The sequence below is a fragment of the Centroberyx affinis genome, unplaced genomic scaffold (genome assembly GCF_046629955.1).
Source record: "Centroberyx affinis isolate AG114_WGS23_722 - 3 ecotype Tasmania unplaced genomic scaffold, CSIRO-AGI_Caff_v1 ptg003428l_1, whole genome shotgun sequence".
Taxonomy (NCBI): domain Eukaryota; kingdom Metazoa; phylum Chordata; class Actinopteri; order Beryciformes; family Berycidae; genus Centroberyx; species Centroberyx affinis.
In genome coordinates, this window is record NW_027281401.1 from 336,294 (window position 1) to 358,638 (window position 22,345).

At 41.5% G+C, this 22,345-nt stretch overlaps 1 protein-coding gene across 2 annotated transcripts in view; it reads left to right on the forward strand.

Moving 5' to 3' along the window:
* The window catches only part of uxs1 (UDP-glucuronate decarboxylase 1), a 47,818-nt gene that overhangs the window by 13,850 nt on the left and 11,623 nt on the right, over positions 1-22,345 (forward strand). For both annotated transcript variants that reach the window (XM_071539262.1, XM_071539261.1), the window contains 4 exons: positions 642-822; positions 4,394-4,498; positions 13,397-13,456; positions 14,436-14,557. In XM_071539262.1, coding sequence (XP_071395363.1) covers positions 642-822; positions 4,394-4,498; positions 13,397-13,456; positions 14,436-14,557 — 468 coding nt within the window. The remainder of the gene's footprint in view (positions 1-641; positions 823-4,393; positions 4,499-13,396; positions 13,457-14,435; positions 14,558-22,345) is intronic.

Below are 22,345 nucleotides of genomic sequence, written 5' to 3' on the forward strand. Positions count from 1 at the left end.
AAGATTTTGTGTGAGCGAGCGAGAGAGAGAGAGAGAGAGAGAGAGGATAAATGCTGTATCACTGTATTGCAGCGGCTTCAAGAAAACTGCCACAACTAGTGCGCAATGATTGAATTTAAATTTAAAATTAACAAAGTCTTATAATTTAGCTCAATTTAACTCCAAAAAGCTCTAAAAAGTAGACGCCAAGTTAAGTGGTATAGTTTAGAAATGCTGGATCAAAATAAATTATCCAAATCAGAATAGTTTTATCGCTGCAACCAGCAGTAGAACCAGAATAGGGATGGAGGTGGAACCAAAATCAAAAATGATCCCCAATCATCACGGCTGCAAGACCATCACAGAGGAAACACTGATTTCGGCAGTATATGTGTTAACCTTCTGATGTAAATTCTAGAATACATTTATTATTTCATTCACTGTAAGCTCCAGTTTGATCCCATTGAAGGTGGATCTGTTCAAATCAAATCTGTGACTCAGCTTCTAAGACTGTTTTAGGATGTTCTCCATCTTGGCCAACATCAGCCTTGGTCTGTTAAAGCAATCAGTGCTGAGGAAGTCAGGCCAGACCATCTATTATTTATCACCAATAAATGTTTATCTTTCACTGATGGTATCATACTTGTGTACCCCTCCACTAGATCACTGGTGGGGCAGGTTTTGTGGGATCCCACCTGACGGACAAACTGATGATGGACGGCCATGAGGTGACTGTGGTGGACAACTTCTTCACAGGAAGGAAGAGAAACGTTGAGCACTGGATTGGCCATGAAAACTTCGAGCTCATCAATCACGATGTGGTGGAGCCTCTTTATATTGAGGGTGAGGGAGAGTGCAGGCATGGGATGTGATGAGGCACTTTTTACATACTGTAGTGGGGCCAAGTGGGGTTTGCTTGGGTCAGAGCCAACTCAGTGTTTTTGACTCTACATCAAAGGCTTTGTTTGCTGGTTTGAAACCAAGCTTGATTAATTATCTTAATTAATGAGAGTAATCTCACGTAGCCAGACCTCCATGTGTAAAACAAAAAGAGGTCTGGAGAAATTCAAGAAGAACAGTTGATTAGAAAAGGGTGGAGACGCTGTAGGCTGTCGCCATGCTTCAAACCGCCTCGAACCAATACAACTGTGCTAGGGCGGAGCTTGCTGCTGGTGTTCACCTGTGTGTTGTCCTACTAGCAACTAGGCCAACAACAGAACATTCCCCTCTCGTTATTTCCGCGTCTTCCTTTGAACTTCGACCAGCAAAAGATTTTAAATAATCTTTAAAAAAAGATTGATGTCGAGAGCATACTTCTAACAAAAGTGAAAGTTTCCATCCATTTTCATCGTAAAAAATGAAAATCGTTTCTACCCGGACAGAAAAACAAAGCAGATGTGCTGTTTCTGGGTGTTTCCCTTGTGTGAAAGCTAAACATTCCTTGAACTTCTCCTATGCTGCAAGCAGTCATTTCTGTCTCCCACTGTGTGGACAGCTTTTTAAACTCTGCCTCAGAGTGTGTGGCATTGTACAGTAGGCGATGGCTGCTGAGATGTATTAATGCCACTCCGATAAGATTAATTTGTGTTGTCTGTCACTGAAGCAACAGCGAAGGATAGTCTGATTGAAATGTATATTTACCTAGACGGAGACATCCACAATGACTTTCTCTGGATTATTCTCCTTTATTCTCCTGATTACTCCCTAATATATGTCCGTCTATTTCATCTATTTCAGTTAAGGAAATAACCATCTTTTACTCAGGACTTTTCAGAATCTGTGCTGAATGGCACTCCTTTGAAAAGCAAATCCCATATCTCTGCTTTGGAAAAAATGTTTGTCAAAGCAGTAATTAAAAGACTCCATTGTCAGGTATACCTAATACATTTGAAATTGCTATCAGGATGATGCCATGAAATGGAGAGCCATGATTAGGGGTAATTGGTCCATGTAATGAAGCCCTCTTATGCATGAAAGTGAGGCTTGGCTTTCCTGTTCAGTACATATACCGTGCACAGTTTATAAAACCAACCACTTGGTTCTGAGGCAGGCTTATTACTAAGATCCATTCTTATGAGATGAATAATGGAAAGAGCAAGGGAAAAATAATGGAGAGCACAAAAGCCACGGGTACATCAAGAAATAATCAGCTCAATAAGCTCGCTGTGCATCTATGTAAAATTACATCGAAATCGACACTTTTTTTTGTTGACACCCATGTGATGCACTGTTTGGGTGTTTCATGCCCAGTGCATGGCAACACTGCAGTAGATAGCCAAGGGTCACTCTCACCATGATGATGAATTTCTGCATCACTTGTCTTTGTCCAAATTCATACATTTCAGTCCACAAAGGATTTACGTAGATGTTTGTGTTGGCTGGTTGTGAGCTTTTATTTAGATGTTTAGCAGGTGACCTGTATGACGCAGCTGTTCTTTTCCCTGTGTGCTTGTTAGAGCAAAATTATGTTCCTCCCTGGTTTATCTTAATGTGTGACAGCTTGGACTGCTGCCTGGTTCCTTTTGATGTCTCCATTTGATGTTTCTAGGCAGGGGAGGAATACCATTCAGCGCCAGTTAGTGCCAGTCTAGTGATTTGCTCGTCTTCTCTGGTTACCTGGGGTGTTGTTAATGCTCAACCTCTAGGTAATGATTGATTGGTTTTTGTTGCGTGTGGCTGTGTGAGTGACACTGTTTGAGAGATACTGAACATCACGCAGGGGTTGAAATCAGAGGAGTTGGATGAATATTTGAAGCCTCTAGGATCCCTCCGATAATTCACGGTGCACAGTTCAGTGATCATGAGGAGACATTCATTGATTTCATGGGTTGCAAGCTAAAAAGACTGATAATCACTGAAATAGATCACCGTGATGTTTGCCTCTTTGGATTTTTTCTGACTTCTTTCTGAAATTTAAATGGGCCTCAGGAGACTGGAAAATCCTGGGGCTGTAAAATATCTGAAGTTTGCGGACTGGTGCTTTCATCCATCTCAGCTTGCTGTAGGAGAAGTGTGTAGGTGTTTAAGTGTGCGAGCGTTCAATCATGTTTCTGTACAGACACGAAGACACACAGCAGGGAACACTTTTAAGGTTATCAAAGCCTGCACATCATCACAAAGATCACTTATCTGACAACTCTGCTTTAAGTAGCACTAGTCCATACCCGGGGATGCGTGCGCCACAACTCCGCGCAGACTTGCCAAAAATACAGTGTAAATTTGGGAAAATGGAAAAATCAGCTTCATCAGTCCCTGCCTATGCCAATGCTCAATGCCCATGTTCAGTTTCAGATTGATTGGCCAACCCATTGAGGAGCAAAATGGATGCAGACAGACAGACAGAGTTTTCCTAATTTTATAGTAGGATTTCACCTCTAAAGGCCAAGGGTGAGGTACTGTATGAAATGCTGTAGAAGGCTTTGGCATGTGTTTACTCTCTGATTGAGACCGTATTAGTGCATTTTCCTACCAGCTCTGTAGAGGACAGCGGATCGATACATTTACTCTTTCACAACAGACTTTTAGAAAGGGTTGCGTTCAAAAAGAAACTGGCCAAGAGATAAAAGGGAGCCAACAATGAGCGATGAAAACGTTTCGAGTGGCGGGTCAGAAAGTCAAGTATCAAAATGATGATGAAATCAAGTGTTCTTGAAAAGGGAAGCAGTTAATGAGGAATGCGTCAATTCGGAAAATTGGAAGAGGATGGAGACAGCTAGAGAATGGATGAGAGATAGTTGAGAGAATTCAAGTGTGAAGACTTGGGGCCGTTAGACCTTTTGTGGACGAGAGGCACACATGCACATCCCATATAATCAAGCCTTGGCCTGTATGCGCACAGTGTGAGAGTTTGACTCTCAATTCATATGTACGCCATGTTCTCCTGTAGCCTTTTCCTGTCTGTTCTCACAACTTTTGATTCATTTTATTATGAAGGGACGGGTGTGACTCAAGACTGTGAGTTTTTCTCTTCTTTTTTTTCAGTGATGGGATGTGCCAGGAGAAACTGTCTTTGTGTGTGTGTGTGTGTGTGTGTATCACGCCTGCTTGGTCAGACCATAGTCAAATAGGCTTTCCTCAGTGGACACCATTAGGGTTGGCTTTGTGCTGATTGTATTCCCCTTTAACTGGAATCAGCAATTCTGTCTATTCTGTATTTCTTTTTGATCTCCACTCCTCCTGTTATCCTGCGCCGGGTGACAGCACAGTCATTAAAGTCGAGGTTCCCTAAAAGCTGCAGCGAGGAATGAAATAAATAAATCATAAATCAATCAGTCATCAACTGTCAGGGTGAAAGAAATGCATGCTCTATCCCATAGCTTGAATTATTATTACATTTGATTGCATTTGGCTGCAAACTGATAATATACATGTATCAACAAGGCAAGCTGATTTATTATTCTCCTGCTCTTCACAGTGGACCAGATCTATCACCTGGCGTCTCCAGCCTCTCCTCCAAACTACATGTACAACCCCATCAAAACCCTCAAGACCAACACCATAGGCACTCTGAACATGCTTGGTGAGTAATTGCACTTTGCTAGCCTCCGTGTAACAATGTTTGTACCAGTTTGTAAAGAGCTGGTACAGTCTCTCTCTGCTCCTCTGGTCTAGGACAAATCCAAATACTGTTTATCTGCACTATGTTAGCTACATTCTCTGCAGGCAGTGCTATTTAGTGGGAATTTAGCAGTACAGGCATGTCATTGGCTAGATAAAAAGACCAATGTTCCTAATCTAGGGGAACATTAGAAATGGATCACAGACAGAGCTATTTTCTGGTGTCAAGATTTGATTGGCTGAGAAGATATTGGCTGTAATCAGGCTCTAATTGGCTGTTGCCTCCTGGGGTCCTCGCTAAATACCAAGGGAAAGGAAGGTATGTGGAAAAAAGGTTGTACAACAACCTTTAACAAAAATGTGAAAATTATGATCCAAATATTACAGAGTATGATCCATAGATAACAGATCCTTTTGAGATTAGCCAGAATAAAAGCAAAACACACACACACACACACACACACACACACACACACACACACACACACACACACACACACACAGTGTAACAATCAATCTCAATCTCTCTCACTTCCTAGTCTTACTTTCTCATTTATCCTATTCACCAGTTCTTCTTTCTACTTCTCTCTTCTCTCAGCCCAAATACTGTAGTTTTATTTTTTTCCACGTATCCTCTATACATTTTCTCACTGGGAGGTAAGAGTGTGTGTGTGTCCTGTATTCCCCACGTGCAACAGCCATTAATCAAAACTGTGGGCAAATAATTTGTCTGGTAGATTGTCATGGAACCCTGGGTATGTTTTTGTCTCTTACGGTGTAAGTATGACATCTTAATACTCCCTATTCTAATGTAGACAGGAAAGGTGATGGGGGATTGTCCTCGTTTAGAGTAGATAACTTGTCAATATGTGTGGAGCCTTCCCTGTGGGTTTAAGGCATGTTAGCGTCCTCTGAGATACAATGGCCTCATCTGCAAATGGGTGCTTTCCCAGTAGAATTGTTTAAAGTCCCTTGATTTTGTCTTTGACATAAATGCTCAATATATACCCTCCTGTGCCAATAACTGAGCACTTTTGGTTGAGTTAGGGCTGCACGATTAATCGTATTAAAATCGCGATCTCGATTCATACCTCTATGCAATCTCATTCCTTCATGACAATGATTCTGCCGCATGTTCATTAGGGACATCCGTTGTATTAAAACAAGCACTCCTAACAAGTGACAACACAGCGTTTACACCACATGACAAAAAAGAAACTGGCAGAAAAGAAAACAAATTGAGAGAGACATAACAGAGAACACAGGAAAACACTTGTTCTAAATAAGAGAAGAAGAGAGATGTAAGTTGATTGTTTTTATGATAAGTGTTGGACTCATCAAGCATTTTAATTAAAGGAATAGTTCACCCAAATTCAGAAAATTCAGTCATTATCTACTCACCCCCATGCCGATGAAAAGTTGGGTGTAAGTTTCTTAGTCCACAAAACAGTCCTGGAGCTTCACAGCAAAACAACGTTGCAGCATTCTCCTAAACAACCGAAGCTGCTGGGGACCTGTCTTAAAACGTAAAAAAACAACCAAAAAAAACAAAACATAAAATGGCTCCATACAGCTTGTCCGGCGTAATCCAAGTCTCCGGAAGCCCGGAGATCCCAAGTTGACTTGAAAAGACGTCATTTACACCCTTTTTTTTTTAGCCGAAATCTTCACTGTATGTACTGCTGCACTGTGCAGTGTGCACAGAATGTAATGTATGGATGGCGGGATAAACCAGCTGGAGATTGGAGAAGTTTATACTGTTAATTAGTCTAAATTTAAATTTCATTGGAATTTAGTCTATAATTACATTGTGTATGTACTGTGTGTGTAGCCCATTTGACCCAGCAAAGTTGATGTGACAGTCCCATTACAGTCATTATCATATTTGTTGTTGTTTCTGTCTGTATCAGGCAAAAGAGTGCAGTAAAAATTAAGGCTATATTAAAAATTGTTTTGCTTAAGAATCGTGAGAGAGCATCGTGATCTCAATTCTAAGCAAGAAAATCGAGATTCTCATTTTATCCAGAATCGTGCAGCCCTAGGTTGAGTACATATTGTGTACTTGTGTGTGTGTGTGTGTGTGTGTGTGTGTGTGTGTGTTGGAGTGCAGGGGGTGTTTCAACTGCATCAGTGACTATAGTAGAGTAATCACACCTTCAGCATCACTTTGAACACCTTCAACACTTTTGATTTCAGTGTCCACCTGAGACCTACCTTTTATTATTGACAGTTGTAGGGGTTGCACACTTGAGCACATGGGAACCAAGAATCTGTTGCCTGGTTTCATTTTAGCTTGATGTGATTCGGTAGACTGTGGTCTACATCTGACTGTGGTGTTTAGATGTCATATGATTCCATGTAACATGTAATCATCCATGTTAATTGGCATATGGTTAGGTTACCAAGCAATATCTCTGCAATTACTCTGCTTTATGCTTGTACTGAGCTGCAAGGGCTGACATCTTGTTTTCTAACTTAGAAAAAATTGCTGCACTAGAATATGTCTGTTTCATCAGCATTTATTTTTTATTATGTACAGTGATCAAATTAATGTAAAGATGTGACTGATTGTAGGATGCAGCGTCAGCCCTTTGGTTTCTGTGAAAGATTTTTCATTTTCAACCAGTGAAACGTGATAGGCAGCCCATTTCCTCCTTAACCACCTATACCAGTTAAGGGGAACTGGTATACTGGTGGCCTGCAGGCTGCATCCAGCCCCCAGCATCAATTTTATGCTTCTATATCTGCAGCAATAGGCGCCAATGCTTAATGTTTTTAATTGTGGCTTTGGAATCAAACTTTGAACCAGTGACAGCTCAGTGAAATGAACACAATGATCATGCAGTGGAGATCTGAGAGGTAACTTTGCCCCTGTTACATCACCTGCTCTTGCCTATGCAGTGTGCGTGGAAAGTGACTGGCTTTAGACATCATTGGGGTTTCAAGATTCAAGATTCAAGAGATTTATTTGTCACATGCATGATTGTACATGTACAACAGCAGTAAAATGGGGTTGCAACAACTCTATGCAAATAGTGAACGTAGTAACAGGATATCAAAAATAATATATAATAATATAAAGCTATATACAGGGAAAAATGACAAGTATCATAAAAGCTATATGTACATAATAACATAGGATAGAAATAAAATAAATAAATAAATAAATAAAAATAGCATGGAATAGATAAAAAAAAGTAGAAAGGTAGCCAGTTACAAACAATTTACAATTATCAGTATAAACAGTGTAAACAGTGTGTAAGGTGCTGAGCTGCAAAAGGATGCAGAGTACAGGAGTATGTACAGGATGTATGTTGTGTGGGGTTTTAAGTACATATGGACCGTATGGCCTGAGGGAAGAAGCTCCTTCTCAGCCTCTCAGTCCTGGCCATGATGGAGCGGAGATGCTTGCCAGAGGGCAGCCACTGAAACAGTTTGTGGTTGGGATGGTGAATGTCCTTAATGATCCGGTTTGCCCTGGGCCTGCACCGCCTGGTGTAAATGTCCTGGAGGCAGGGCAGTGCTGTCCTGGTGATACGTTCGGTGCATCGGATCACACTGTGAAGGGTTTTCTTGTCCTGAGAGCTGCAATTGCTGTACCAGGCAGTAATGCTCCCAGAGAGCACAGACCCTACTGTGGCGGAGTAGAAGGATTTCTGCAGCGCTGTGGAGATCTTGAACTTCCTCAGCCGCCTGAGGTGATACAAGCGCTGCCTTGCCTTCTTCACCAGGGTGGAAATGTGTGTGGACCATGTCAGGTCCTCAGAGATGTGAACTCCAAGGTACCTGTAGCTGCTCACTTTCTCTACCGGGGTCCCATTGATCATAAGTGATGTGTAGTGGATCCTCTGTTTCTCCCTCCTGAAGTCCACCACCATCTCCTTGGTCTTGGAGACATTCAGGTCCAAGTTGTTGTCCTTACACCATGATGACAGCACCTCCACCTCATCCAGTTAGGCTGTCTCGTTGTTATTGGACATCAGGCCTACCACCACTGTGTCATCTGCGAATTTCACAATGATGTTGGAGTTGTGTGTGGCTATGCAATCATAGGTGTAAAGGGAGTAGAGCAGTGGACTCAGGACGCAGCCTTGGGGGGCACCAGTGTTGAGGGTTCGGGAACTGGAGGTGCAGTTTCCAATCTTCGCCACCTGCGGTCTGTCAGTCAGGAAGCTCTCGACCCAGGAGCATTGTGAGGAGCTTAGCCCCAGGTCCCTGAGCTTGGTGATCAGCCTGAGGGGAACTATAGTGTTGAACGCCGAACTGTAATCAGTGAACAGCAGGCGCGCATAGTTCCCCTTTCCGATGTCCAGGTGGGAGAGGGTGGAGTGGAGGACGTGGGAGATGGCGTTATCAGTATTCCTATTGGGGCGATAGGCGAACTGAAGGGGGTCTAATGAGCCGGGAAGACATGAGCAGATGAAGTCTTTAATGAGTCTCTCAAAGCACTTCATCACCACAGAGGTCAGTGCTACAGGGTGATAGTCATTTAAGCAGGCCGGGTTGGTCTTCTTGGGAACAGGGATAATGGTGGACATTTTGAAGCATGTGGGGACGACAGAATGGGCCAGGGACAGGTTGAAAATAGAGGTAAACACCAGGGCTAGCACCTGCTCAGGGATGCCATCTGGGCCGGCTGCCTTCCTGCTGTTCACTCGTCTCAGAGCTCTCCTCATGTCGTGCTCTGAGACAGAGAGTGGGCGGTCCTCGCCGGTCAGGTCACCCGCTACAGTTGCGCTAGCGCTAGACACGGTGCCAGCATTGCTATCATTGTTAGCGCTTGCGCTACTGTCCTCGAAGCATGTATAGAAGGTATTTAAATCTTCCATCAGAGAGGAATCCACGTCAGCCGAGGTGTGCGTTCGTCCTCTATAATCTGTGATCGTCCGAAGTCCTTGCCACTGTCACGGTCGCACAATTGAGCCTCCACTTTGTCCCTGTACCGCCTCTTAGCCGCTTTCACGCTTTTCTGAGCTTGTAGGACGCCGCTTTGTACGGTGACATATCTCCAGTACTGAGCCCTTCGTTGTAGGCAGCGGTGCGTGCTTTCAGAGCCTCACGGATTGTTTTGTCAACCCACGGTTTTTGGTTAGGAAAGACCTCAACAGTCACCGTGGGAATGATATCATCTGTCAGCTTGGATATGAAGCACGTCACCACTTCTGTAATTTCATTGACATCAGCGGAGCTCACCCGGAACGAGCAGGAGCGCGACAGAACAGAAACATTCCTTGAATCACACCATTTGTTGTTAGTCATGAAACGCACTCCACCGCCGTTAGATTTACCGGATTCCTCCGTCCTGTCCATGCAAAATACGGAGAATATTTCGACTGGTTGAATGGCATAATCTTGCACCGCAGGGGAGAGCCATGTCTCCGTGAAACAAAGGATGTTGCAGTCCCGTATGTCCCTTTGGAAGCGGACCTGGGCCCTTATGTCGTCCAGCTTGTTATCCATGGTTTGAACATTTGCAAGCAAGATACTGGGTAGGGGTGGACGGTGTCTGTTTCGGACCCCGGCACATTTCCCCTGGTGTTTCTGCTTCCTGCTTCTCCTCGGAGGCTCGTTTCCATTGTTAGGATCCGTGTCCCGGAGGATCTCTTTCGGCCAAGTGGAGCTCTCATGTATAACTTCAGAACAAAGGTATGTAGTTCTAGTTGCGATGTTCAGAAGTGTGCTGAGGTTGTAGGTTATTAGTGCAGACGACGGGGAGGTGAAAGAGCACAAAAAAACTACATAAATAACAAACAGAAAGCACAGTCTAAGAGGAGCAGTTGTGACGGTGTCTGGTCTCAGCCGCGCCATCTTGGAACACTTTTGAGTTTGAGTATGTAGGAAGAGAACAAGTGTGAGCGTTGGAGTGGTGCTGGCTGTGCAGTCGCTTGTGTTGGACTGCCTGCCCTGCTGCTTTTGTAGGCCAGCAGGACAGCAGCTGTGTCACAGGGCCCACAGGTGTGTGCAGTTGTTTGGCCCCGCCCTCTTGTGTGGCAGTCGCTGGCTGATGTGCTGAACTGGCACCTGCAAGGCTGCTGGCTTCTGTCGCTGTCCAGGGTGCTGAACCTCTGCTGGTGCCAAGCTCTGCAGAGCCATGATTTACGTTGTATTTGTTCTGTAAGTTGATAGTGGTGAGTACTTGCAATTAAGCGCTTGCACTTTGTCAGCAAAAACGGTATTGTGCACCACTAGTCATTGTTCAGAACAATAGATAATAGGTTACATATAGATAATGTTAAATGGCCAGGATAAGTGACCTGAATCAGCAAAATCATTGCAATGCCCAATTTACAATGGAAAGAGGCGATCAGTTGATTTGTGTGACGAACTAAAGCTCAGGTTGGACAAATGAAAAAAAAAGTCTATCCTGTGTTTAAATCACCTTCATATGGGGTGGTGAGGATCTTTGCATCCATTGTAGCTTTTAGCCACACAGATAAAAAATGTATGGCTACAACCATAAAGGATTGTATGAAGTCAGTGTCTGTTCAATCTGCATACATTTCTCAATACAGCTCTTCGCCAAGCCTACACTGGACTGTACAACTAGACCATAGCATAAAAATATAAGCTTATATCTTCAAATATTGTCTTGTGAATGGGTTTTTGAAAAGGGTTTGCATAGTAACAATTTAAGCTACCTACAGTATATACCACATGTATCTCCTCCCCTGGCCTAGTCCTGGAAATGAAAAGATCATTGTCATTAGAAAAAAAACAACAATATATTTGTTTTACTACATAAAAAAAATGTGTATAACACAGGATCAAGATTTTTAATTGAAACCAGCAGCCAAATGTCAGCATCAAGGTGCAAAAGTGTAAAAAAAAAAAATGGTTTGTGAGTGACACAGGTAATAACAATAATATGTACAGAAGGCATGAAGTGTTTTTGGCAAATTAACTTCTACTCAATCACTTCTATCAAATAGTCTTCATAATTACCCTTCTAGGCAGAAACGTATTTTTGAAATACGTAAGTTTTGAAATACTTGATGTGTACTTGATTTATCAACACTTCTGGGTGGGGCGGAGCCTTGCCGGACTCTTGAATATAAGTCAACTTCATAACATACTGAATTCTTCGAGGCAAGGATCTTGGTCCATACTAAGCAGATTTTTCGGCAGCACATTCATACTGCAAACATCTCATCCCGCCTCACCCCAAAGGTGCTTTATTGGTTTGAGATCTGCAGACTGCGCAGGCCATTGAAGAAAGCTACTGTAAAGTCACTGTCATGGTTGTGGAACGATCTTGAGACAGTGGCACATTATCCTGTCGGACAATCAGGGTCATATTTCTTGAGTGACATGCCACCCCCAATATCATTTTACCAATATAATATGTACCATTTCATGGAAAATTGTGGAAAGGTGAATAATAAAGATACAAATAACCACGCCCACATGCACCATCAGTGGCAAAGTTGTAGAGCACATCCAGCTGCATGTGTGTACTGAGTTTGGTGTCATCAGTGTTATGTGTACTGTGTGATTTTTTTTTTTTTGATTATACTGTAGATTATAAGACCCCGGACTATCAGGGTTTCTTGAGTTTCAAGCCATCACCAATATCTGTCATGTTCCAAATGGCTGTATCATTTACCATCTCACAGGAAATTGTGAAAAGCTGGACTTGAACTTGAGCCAGGTTGAGGTCTAAAAGACAGCGGCAGCCAAAGGTAGAACTGGATGAAGTTCAGTGACTTGTTATGAATGATATTGACAATGATAATTTTGACTCAGCTGATGTACTTGAGAGCAATTCCCCATTCAAAGACAACTCTGAACAAATAAGGGCAAAAGTCAATATTCTCATTACAAACAGGTGAACAATTACTACTGAGGAACCATTTTAAGCAAACTGTTTTCTAATTTCCTCCCAACTATTTCAATATGGTCAGACCTCCTGTTATGTGACTTCCATATACTTTCTCTTGCTTTTAAATGGTGAAAAACACACTTTTGATGAATGCATAATGCTCTTAAATCACAACGAAATGAAAAATGATTTCTCACCCTGTTAGCTATTTTTTTTCAAAAAAGATACCAATTTCAAAATTCCAACCAATAACACCATCAAAGATTGTGAACAATCCTGCCCTTCTGCTCTTCCCATCAAATAGAACTGCCTTTCTCTCCCTAACAGATGTCCCATTTCTTTACACTTTTGATGATTCCTCAGCATTTTGTCCCGTCCTTTTTCAACAAGAAATACCTCAAATTACAGAAGCAAGATGGATAATTGTACTTTTAACATTATTATGACATAAAACGTTAATCTGAGTTCTGCCTTCACCCACCTTTCTACAGCAGGAGAGGGAGTAGACACCTGCTCTGAACTTCTTCGCAGCTCTTTTGTCCCAGCTCCAATTAGATTGTACAGTGAGCATGTATGTAACTGACTGCAATCAGACTCTGTTGTTTTTTTGCCCTTTAATTTACTTGCATGTCTTTTATTCTCTAGTGAAACCCTGTAAGGAGGGTAGGGGTAGGTGGGAGTTGTGTCTGAGATGTGTTTTACTTGTATGTCATGTCCTGTCATATATGTTCGCTGTCATTTGTTTTTTCTTTTAAAGTTGCTGTTTCTTGGAGCCATTGCTACATGAGTTTCCCTCTGGGATAAATAAAGTTTAACCTTAAACTAACTTAGTCTGCCTGCAGGCTCCATTGATTTTTGTCTGTATCTCTGCTGGTGTTGTGCTTCATTTGATCGCTGTGGGCTGTCCCTCTCTGGGTTTCTCCACCTGCTGACTTAAATTGAACCTGTCTGTCTCTTTCTCCAGGTTTCAGCCCTGGGTTTGATCTGCTCTGCTCTCTCCCAGAGGGAAACTCTGTTCTCACTATCTTGTTTGTGTCCTAGGCCTGGCCAAGCGTGTGGGTGCCAGACTTCTCCTGGCCTCTACTTCTGAGGTGTATGGAGGTAAGAAAGATTCACGCTACACACTCACTACTCTCGCTCCTGTATTATTATCCCAATTGTGTTGTAAGTGTTCCTTCACACAGCCGGGGCTAACAAGGTGCTGGCTGTGCTTGCTGAGAGTTTATAGTAAGAAGTCATTGACTAAAAGGCTAAATGGGATATTCTACAGAGCTGAGTACTAATTGCCAGGCACACACTCCTGCCTGTATATTGATTGTATTGTATGTAGTTTAGCTTCCCTGGGCTGTGCTAGAATAGGCTTTTCGGTACTTGAGTAATGACTTTCTCATGCATGACTTTTACAGGAGAAGTGGTGCTGAGAGGTGTCACACTGTGGACCCTCAAGGAAATGGTGTTTTCACATTTGTCTTGATTGGACGCTTAGCACCACTAAGACAGGCTTCATGACAATTGAGTCATTTGAAAATCCAGGAAAAAATGAGGGCTTTGCACACATCCAAAATCTCTTCTCAGGAGCTAGACAAAAATACATCAAGCATGTATAAAAGTGGATTGTCCGCTCATTGTATACTGCTAGAATGGGTGTATGTTACGTGAGGAAGAAATGGTAACACTTTATTTCATCTAAACATCAGTCACACCAGAGTAAAGCTCTCTGTCTGAACTATAGAGACATTGTATGATTATGTATTTGTGAATGTAGTCTCTCTTACAATATCTCATCTTCCCCTTACAATTTCTCCCCTACTTAGAATAACAAAGACAAACTTATCTACTTTTGACTGTTTTTAAAGCAGAATCTTGTGTTTACTGTGTAATGGTTAGTGTTCTGGTATTCTGTCCACAGTGCTTCTGTAGATATAAATGCTTAATTGAAGGGGTAATATTGGGGAAATTTCCTGTGAAGATGTGTGTGGATGTGGGTGGGTGGCACAAACCAGCAAGAATCACCCTCATTTGGTTCTCTGTACCGACTGACATATATTAATATGTTCCCAAAATGGTGTGTGTGTTTCAGACCCAGAGGTACACCCCCAAAATGAAGAGTATTGGGGCCATGTGAACCCTATTGGTCCTCGAGCCTGCTATGACGAGGGCAAACGCGTAGCGGAGACCATGTGTTACGCCTACATGAAGCAGGTACACACTTTAGTAACAAGGAGGGTTTTCGGTTCTTGTTTTTTTGTGGGGAACTGCAGTGGTGGTTAAATATTTTTTTGAGGATTTTAGACAGTTGTGCTGTATGATGAATAACCCTGGGTAGCACACAGCCTTGTGGATTATTTCCTACTGTTGGTGATGAATTGAACAGATATTCCTTTCAACACACCTGCTCTCACACATGCGCATACACTCTTTCTGTCTCTCTTATCATTCTTATCGATTTCCCTTGCCTATGGGAGTGTTCCTATATTTCGTCTAGTTTTTTCCATTTGCCCACTATCAGCTTTTACATGTGGATGAGAATCAGACGATGAACACATCTGTCAGTGTGCCTGGTAGATCTGTAAATGTTACAGTGTTCTTTTTACATGTACACAGAAATAGTAGGGGTTAAGGCTCTTGCCCTTGGAAATATGCTCACCTTGAATCAGATCCACCACAATCTTTTCTCCTGTTGCCACCGACGACCCCCTTGACATCTGGCATTAATAACATGCACCCTGGGTGACTGAATCGAAAACGGATAGAGAAAAAGCACATAAAAATCCATTGTCAGGATACTTGTGGATGGGGAACATGCGAATTGAGAAGTTTACTGTCAATTTTAAAGGATGTAAATATTATGGGTTCACTTCCTCGTAATATTTGCATGTCAGTCTGTGTTTTGGTGAGGGAAGGAAAGATTAGATATAAATGTATTGCAGCTGAATAGTATCTAGAGACAGAAAGCGAATGTCACCGACGTTCAACAATCAGACAGTGAGACACCCATAGTAGAAGAGGCAGAGATACCAATTTCTCCAGCGACAGTAGCCTCAATAGACCAGAATGCAAGCAGCTACAGGACATGTTGCATTTTAAGTTTCTTGACTGGAAAAACTCTCGCTCCACTATTGTTATTGCTCTCTCCACCTGCACGTATAACCAACCGCTGAATGCAACAAGTTCATGCCTGTTCTCTGCGGGTTGTTGAAAGTTATTCTGGGAAATGTAGGAAACTCCAGGAATGGGTTGAACATCACAGATTGATGGTATGTAACAGTATCCAAGGTTGTATTTCGATGGAATTGTAAATTATTGTATTGCATAATGTATTGTTGCACAACATACCCGTAACCTGTGCCACTGTAGTCACTGCAACACACAGACACACACACACACACACACACACTTTAGTTTGTTGCTCAGCAGTGCTCACATGCTGTTTTTGGGTGACAGATGAAATGATAGACGGAAAGACAGACACACACTCTTCCTCCGCCCTCCTATTTGGACACATTCACTCAGACATCTGGATGAATGTTTCCTTTTCTGACTGACGCCAGCCTTTGATGATCTGATTTGATTGTCGCCTCTTGCCTTTCATTCAGGCGGGTGATATTTCTTTATCTCTCTCTTCTTCCGCTCTCCCTCAGTTTCTAATCACTTTTTTTTGCCCGTGCCCGGGAGAATTCTGGGAAAGGGCCTGCCTACAATACCCAGCTGTCAGTCATTTGGGCAGAAGGACAGGAATATCACAAATTGCATCAGTTTGCCCAGTCCTTTAATTGAAATTCATTGACATTTAAAAAGTGATGAGTATAGGTTATACAGTGGGTGAAAAAGCATGTCTTGCTTCCTCCTCAGATACAAGGCAATCACTCTAGATGATGATTGGCAGAGTTTTGCCTGCAGGCTGCCTTTATGTTAGCTCTCTGCCGGGTAGATTGAAACCAGTCCAGACAGACCTCTTCATCTGTTGGTTACACAGGTAGTTTCTGTTGGTATTAATCTTGCAAGACAGTATGACATAATGCTCTGAGGTGTAACATCATGTTTAGTTATCCAGCATCCTCCTACTCAAGTCAAGCTCTCTCTCACCTTATCGAGTGGACAGATGCACAGATGTTCTTTGTTTTCTCATACACCTAACTCCCACCTGAATGTTCTCATTCACTCTGAAACAATCTCTTTCTCACTTTCTCGCAATTTCTCAGCCTCTGTGATTGATGTATGCAAATTATTCAAAGAGCACACTAGGCAGGTAAAGCATAATTTTATCCCCATTTCAGCTTGAAAGGAGAGTGACGTGTGTTGTAGTTGGTATTCACACACACGTTACCATTTGCATTCCTCCCAAACTGTCAAAATTGTCACCTGATAATTGTCCTTTGCTTTCGGTCTCTCCCCTCCAATGTTATACTGTCACATTAAGAACGCTGCAGGTGGAACGTGCTATTAATGTCTACCATTTGCTCTCTCTCTCACTCACACACACAGACACACACACACACACACACACACACACACACACACACACACCCCTGACCCCAACCCCCAATTAGCAGAATCAAATCACTGGGTGTCACACATGAGTCCACCTAGACCCCCTTCTGGCCTGTCGTGCCGTCTTACCATCACCTCCCACCCAGCTGGTGTACCCATCTCCCCTCCATGCTTCTTCTTTCACACTCTGCATTTCCTCCTCTCATCCATCTCCTCCACCTTCTGCAGTTTAATTTTTCACTTGTAAAAGATGTGCGGTGCTCAATGAATCGTTTTCTGATGATTGTTTCTCTTTTATTATACTGTATTGTGTGTGTGTGTGTGTGTGTGTGTGTGTATAGGATATGGCAAACCATTACATCTCACATTCAATTTGATTAGTGGTGCACCAATCAGATTTTATTGGGTAGATTATTATTGCTTATTTTTTAACAATGTTCTTAAACAATGTTCTAACAATGATCTGATTGCTGATTGCGTTTTACTCAGATTGTCTTCCAACAATGGGGCATCATGTAAAAGTGCACAGCAAGCATACATATTAAAATGCAAATATGGCACTGTGTTTAACACATTGTTCTTTGGGCTGCATGACATAGTTGGCCTGCTCATGTGTAAATAAAACATAGCTTTTATCCAAACAGTAATTACATGCGAACCTGAGGAAGCAACAAGTGAAACGAGTTGTTCACTCCTTTTACAAGCCTATTTGCAAATGCTGTTAAAAAAATAAAGATGTGATTTCATTTTCAGCAAAGCCTCACAGTGTGCGGTTGCATAATTTCTTTATATGGAATGTTTTGTATTCCTGCGATCAGCCAGCACCTGATCACAAGTGGCTGTGCACGGCCGTTCTGACTACTGTAGTAATTAGTGTGAGCTTGATGACTTTGCCACTGATAGTGTATTTTTCATTGCTGCAGCACAGGCGCCGCATTCTAATACATTAAACTGTTCACATACTACGATAGCGTGATTTGAAAAACGTCACACCTACGCTACTAACATTCTGCTGACCGCCGCAAATTGGCTCATACTTACGGCACACATTGGACTGCTGTGCTGATCCGGCCATTGAAACGCTGTTTATTTAGTTATCCATTTATTTAGATTGGGCAGTTGAAACTGATCGGCCAATCATTGAACCTATTTAGAACGTTTATTGTTCGATTGTGATCAGTGGCTGATCGATGGGTGCACCCCTAATCTTGATGTCATACAGTCTATGAAAACCACATCTTTGTAACATGTCTTGACACACACAAATACACATACAGACATACATGATGGGGGATTAGAGACAAGTAATACAGACAGAATAATCCTGAACCGGATTTGTGTCACTCTGAAAGCATCACACAGCTGTTTGAGGTATTTTGATTGCATAGTTTGTCAAGATCGAGTCAGTTTTTAACAAATACACAGTAACCTTTTTCAAGAAGCGTGCAGTGATTGTGGGTGGCATAGGTTGTTCATCATAGTTTCCTAATGACTGAGAACAGGCTTGAGGATGTATTGTACTGTTGATGAGGGTGTTGCAGTTTAATTCTGAGTGATGTTTCAGCACCCCGGACAGCAATATCAGAAGTGCGTTATGCTTCATTAGTAGTAACTCTACACACCTGAGAGGGAGAATTCGGCTGCAGCGACCTTTGCCACACACCATTGTTCCACCTCCCCTTTTCCCTGAAAATTAGTATTGTGATTTTAATAGGAAATACAGGAAAGGTCCTCCACCTCTCTGAAGCTGTCTAGCTGTAAGCCTGGTGTGGCCCTGATTGTTTCCCTAGGCCTTCTCAATCACATCCCCTTTTGGTTATTCCCTTGACATCTTTTGTTTGCATGTACCTATACTTCCCATGGTGTGGGGGTTGTGTTTGGCCTAGAGGGCAGGATGTCTGTCTCCCATGAGTCTCCTTTGTTCCTGTTTGTCAAAAAGCATTAGTGATAATTGAGACAAGTATTACAGAAACACCCACAGACAGGACGTTTACATATAATGCACAATAATTCGGTCCTGATTAAAGCAATGCTCTGACTATTAAAAATGTAATGTAAATCTGATCTTAATCTGATTATCTTAATTGAGTACGGTCATGATTATAACCAGGTAACACAGCTAGATTTCTGCTAAAAAAAAAATAATTTCTTGGGGCATGTAAACTTTGATTTTTTTCTAACCCTAACTGCACAAGCGGGTCGCTAAGATGCAATAACCCGGATGTTGTATTTACAAACAAACAACATGTGGAGTGGCAAACAATTGAATCCACATAAACCAGTTTATTAGAGAAATTGCATTACTTTGAGCCATGTAAACGAAATGTTGCCTTAAGCTGATTACTCCCAGTGAGGGGAGTATTGGTGTGCAACGTAATCAGTGAGGCAGGATCAGATGAAAAGAACCGACCATTCCAGGAGGGCGTTTACGCACACCTGTTCACAGTCTAACACACACACACACACACACACACACACACACACACACACACACACACACACACACACACACAGACACAGGGGCATGTACACACGGATTTTGGATTTTGAAAAGTGCTCTATAAATAAAGATTATTATTATTATATTATTATTACATGTGCACACCTTCCAAGTCCACTTTATCATGTTGTCCTCATTGTGTCCTTGTTGTTTACCATACTGAATATTTGCTGGTCGTGCCCATTGTATTGCTGTATTGCATGTTCCGCATTTCCAAGAGAGCAATTTACATAATCATGTTTTTATTCATGGATATAAGACCTATAGTAAACCCCCTTTCCATTCTTCCACTCCATTTCCATTTTCTGAAGTAGTATTGACGCATGAGGGTGACTGCTAAGGTCATAATTGTTTTTTTAAAAAAAGGGAGACTGTGGAATCAGTGTGAGCATCCTTCATTTGCTTATTCTGTGTGTGTGTGTGTGTGTGTGTGTGTGTGTGAGTGTCTGTGTGTGTGAATTTGGCGGTACCATCTGAAAGCTTCATTTTCTGCTATAATGAAGCTAACTTCTAAGGCCTGTTGAATGTGGCTGCCCATTTCTCATGCTGATGTGTATTATTACTTCAATACTTGACACAAAGGTTTTATGGTAAGGCAGCACATGGCAGATCGCTGTTGTACTTTTCAAATAAGACACTAAGACACAGTCTGAGCTTTTAGTTTAGCTTTACACCCACCAATTTTCTCATCATGCCTTATCTTTTTTTTCTTTTTTTCTCAGTTTCACAGGTCTCTATATAAAATGAATTCAGACAAATGAGATCATATGTGGATTTATCTAGTAACTAATCATTTTGAAGTATGAAATGAAACCTGGGTACAAACAGTTTAATTGATGCATGCCTTATTTTTTATGAAATAAAGATAAGCCAATTAGTTTGTGTACTAATCTAATTATGTGAAAATGATCCAACAGACACTCAATTAATCGGTAACACTTTATAATAACCATCATTAATAAATGGTAAATTGATAGTTAATTAAACTTTAGTTAATAGTTATTTTACTGTTAACAAACAATGAAATTATCATTAATAATGTTTATTAATTATTAGTAATGCTATAATTTATGTTATTTTATCATTCGTTTGTGTAATATAAAATCATTTGTTTATAAATTATACAGTTAGGCCCAGAAATATTTGGACAGTGACACAAGTTTTGTTATTTTAGCTGTTTACGAAAACATATTCAGGATACAGTTATATAATCAATATGGGCTTAAAGTGCAGACTCTCAGCTGTAATTTGAGAGTATTCACATCCAAATTGGAGGAAGGGTTTAGGAATTACAGCTCTTTAATATGTAGCCGCCTCTTTTTCAAGGGACCAAAAGTAATTGGACAAATTAACATTACCATAAGTAAAATGTTCATTTTTAATACTTTGTTGAGAATCCTTTGCAGGCAATGACTGCCTGAAGTCTGGAACCCATGGACATCACCAAACGCTGGGTTTCCTCCTTTGAGCCTCTTTTTCAAGGGACCAAAAGTAATTGGACAATTGACTCAGAAGGCTGCATGGGCTCTTTCCAGGATCCTTTCCATGGTGAAAAAAAACCCCTTCACAACATCCACCCAAGTGAAGAACACTCTCCAGGAAGTAGGTGTATCAGTATCTAAGTCTACCATAAAGAGAAGACTTAATGAGAGTAAATACAGAGGGTTCACCACAAGGTGCAAACCATTAATCAGCCTCAAAAATAGAAAGGCCAGATTAGACTTTGCCAAAAAACATCTGAAGAAGCCAGCCCAGTTCTGGACAGCATTCTTTGGACAGATGAGACTAAGATCAACCTGTACCAGAATGATGGGAAGAAGAAAGTATGGAGAAGAATTGGAACAGCTCATGATCCAAAGCACACCACATCTTCTGTAAAACATGGTGGAGGCAGTGTGATGGCATGGGCATGCATGGCTTCCAATGGCACTGGGTCACTAGTGTCTATTGATGATGTGACAGAAGACAGAAGCAGCCGGATGAATTCTGAAGTGTATAGGGATATACTTTCTGCTCAGATTCAGCCAAATGCAGCAAAGTTGATTGGACGGCGCTTCACAGTACAGATGGACAATGACCCAAAACATACTGCGAAAGCAACCCAGGACTTTTTTAAGGCAAAGAAGTGGAACATTCTGCAATGGCCGAGTCAATCACCAGATCTCGATCCCGATGGAGCATGCATTTCACTTGCTCAAGACAAAACTTAAGGCAGAAAGACCCACAAACAAGCAACAACTGAAGACAGCTGCAGTAAAGGCCTGGCAAAGCATCACAAAGGAGGAAACCCAGCGTTTGGTGATGTCCATGGGTTCCAGACTTCAGGCAGTCATTGCCTGCAAAGGATTCTCAACAAAGTATTAAAAATGAACATTTTACTTATGGTAATGTTAATTTGTCCAATTACTTTTGGTCCCTTGAAAAAGAGGCGGCTACATATTAAAGAGCTGTAATTCCTAAACCCTTCCTCCAATTTGGATGTGAATACTCTCAAATTACAGCTGAGAGTCTGCACTTTAAGCCCATATTGATTATATAACTGTATCCTGAATATGTTTTTTTAAATAGCTAAAATAACAAAACTTGTGTCGCTGTCCAAATATTTCTGGGCCTAACTGTATATTGTATCATAGCTTTTTACCCTTTTTACCGTCTCTTATCAGCTATGATACAATATATAATTTATAAACAAATGATTTTATATTACACAAACTAATGATAAAATAACATAAATTATAGCATTACTAATAATTAGTAAACATTATTAATGATCATTTCATTGTTTGTTAACAGTAAAATAACTATTAACTAAAGTTTAATTAACTATCAATTTACCATTTATTAATGATGGTTATTATAAAGTGTTACCAATTAATCTTATTAGAAAGCCTCCTTTTAAGCTTTCTCAATCTCCTCCATCTTTCCATGTCCCGCTCTGTTGCCTCTCAGCTTTCAGTATTCAGCTACACACTCTGTCTGTCTCACTGTCTCTCCTTGTC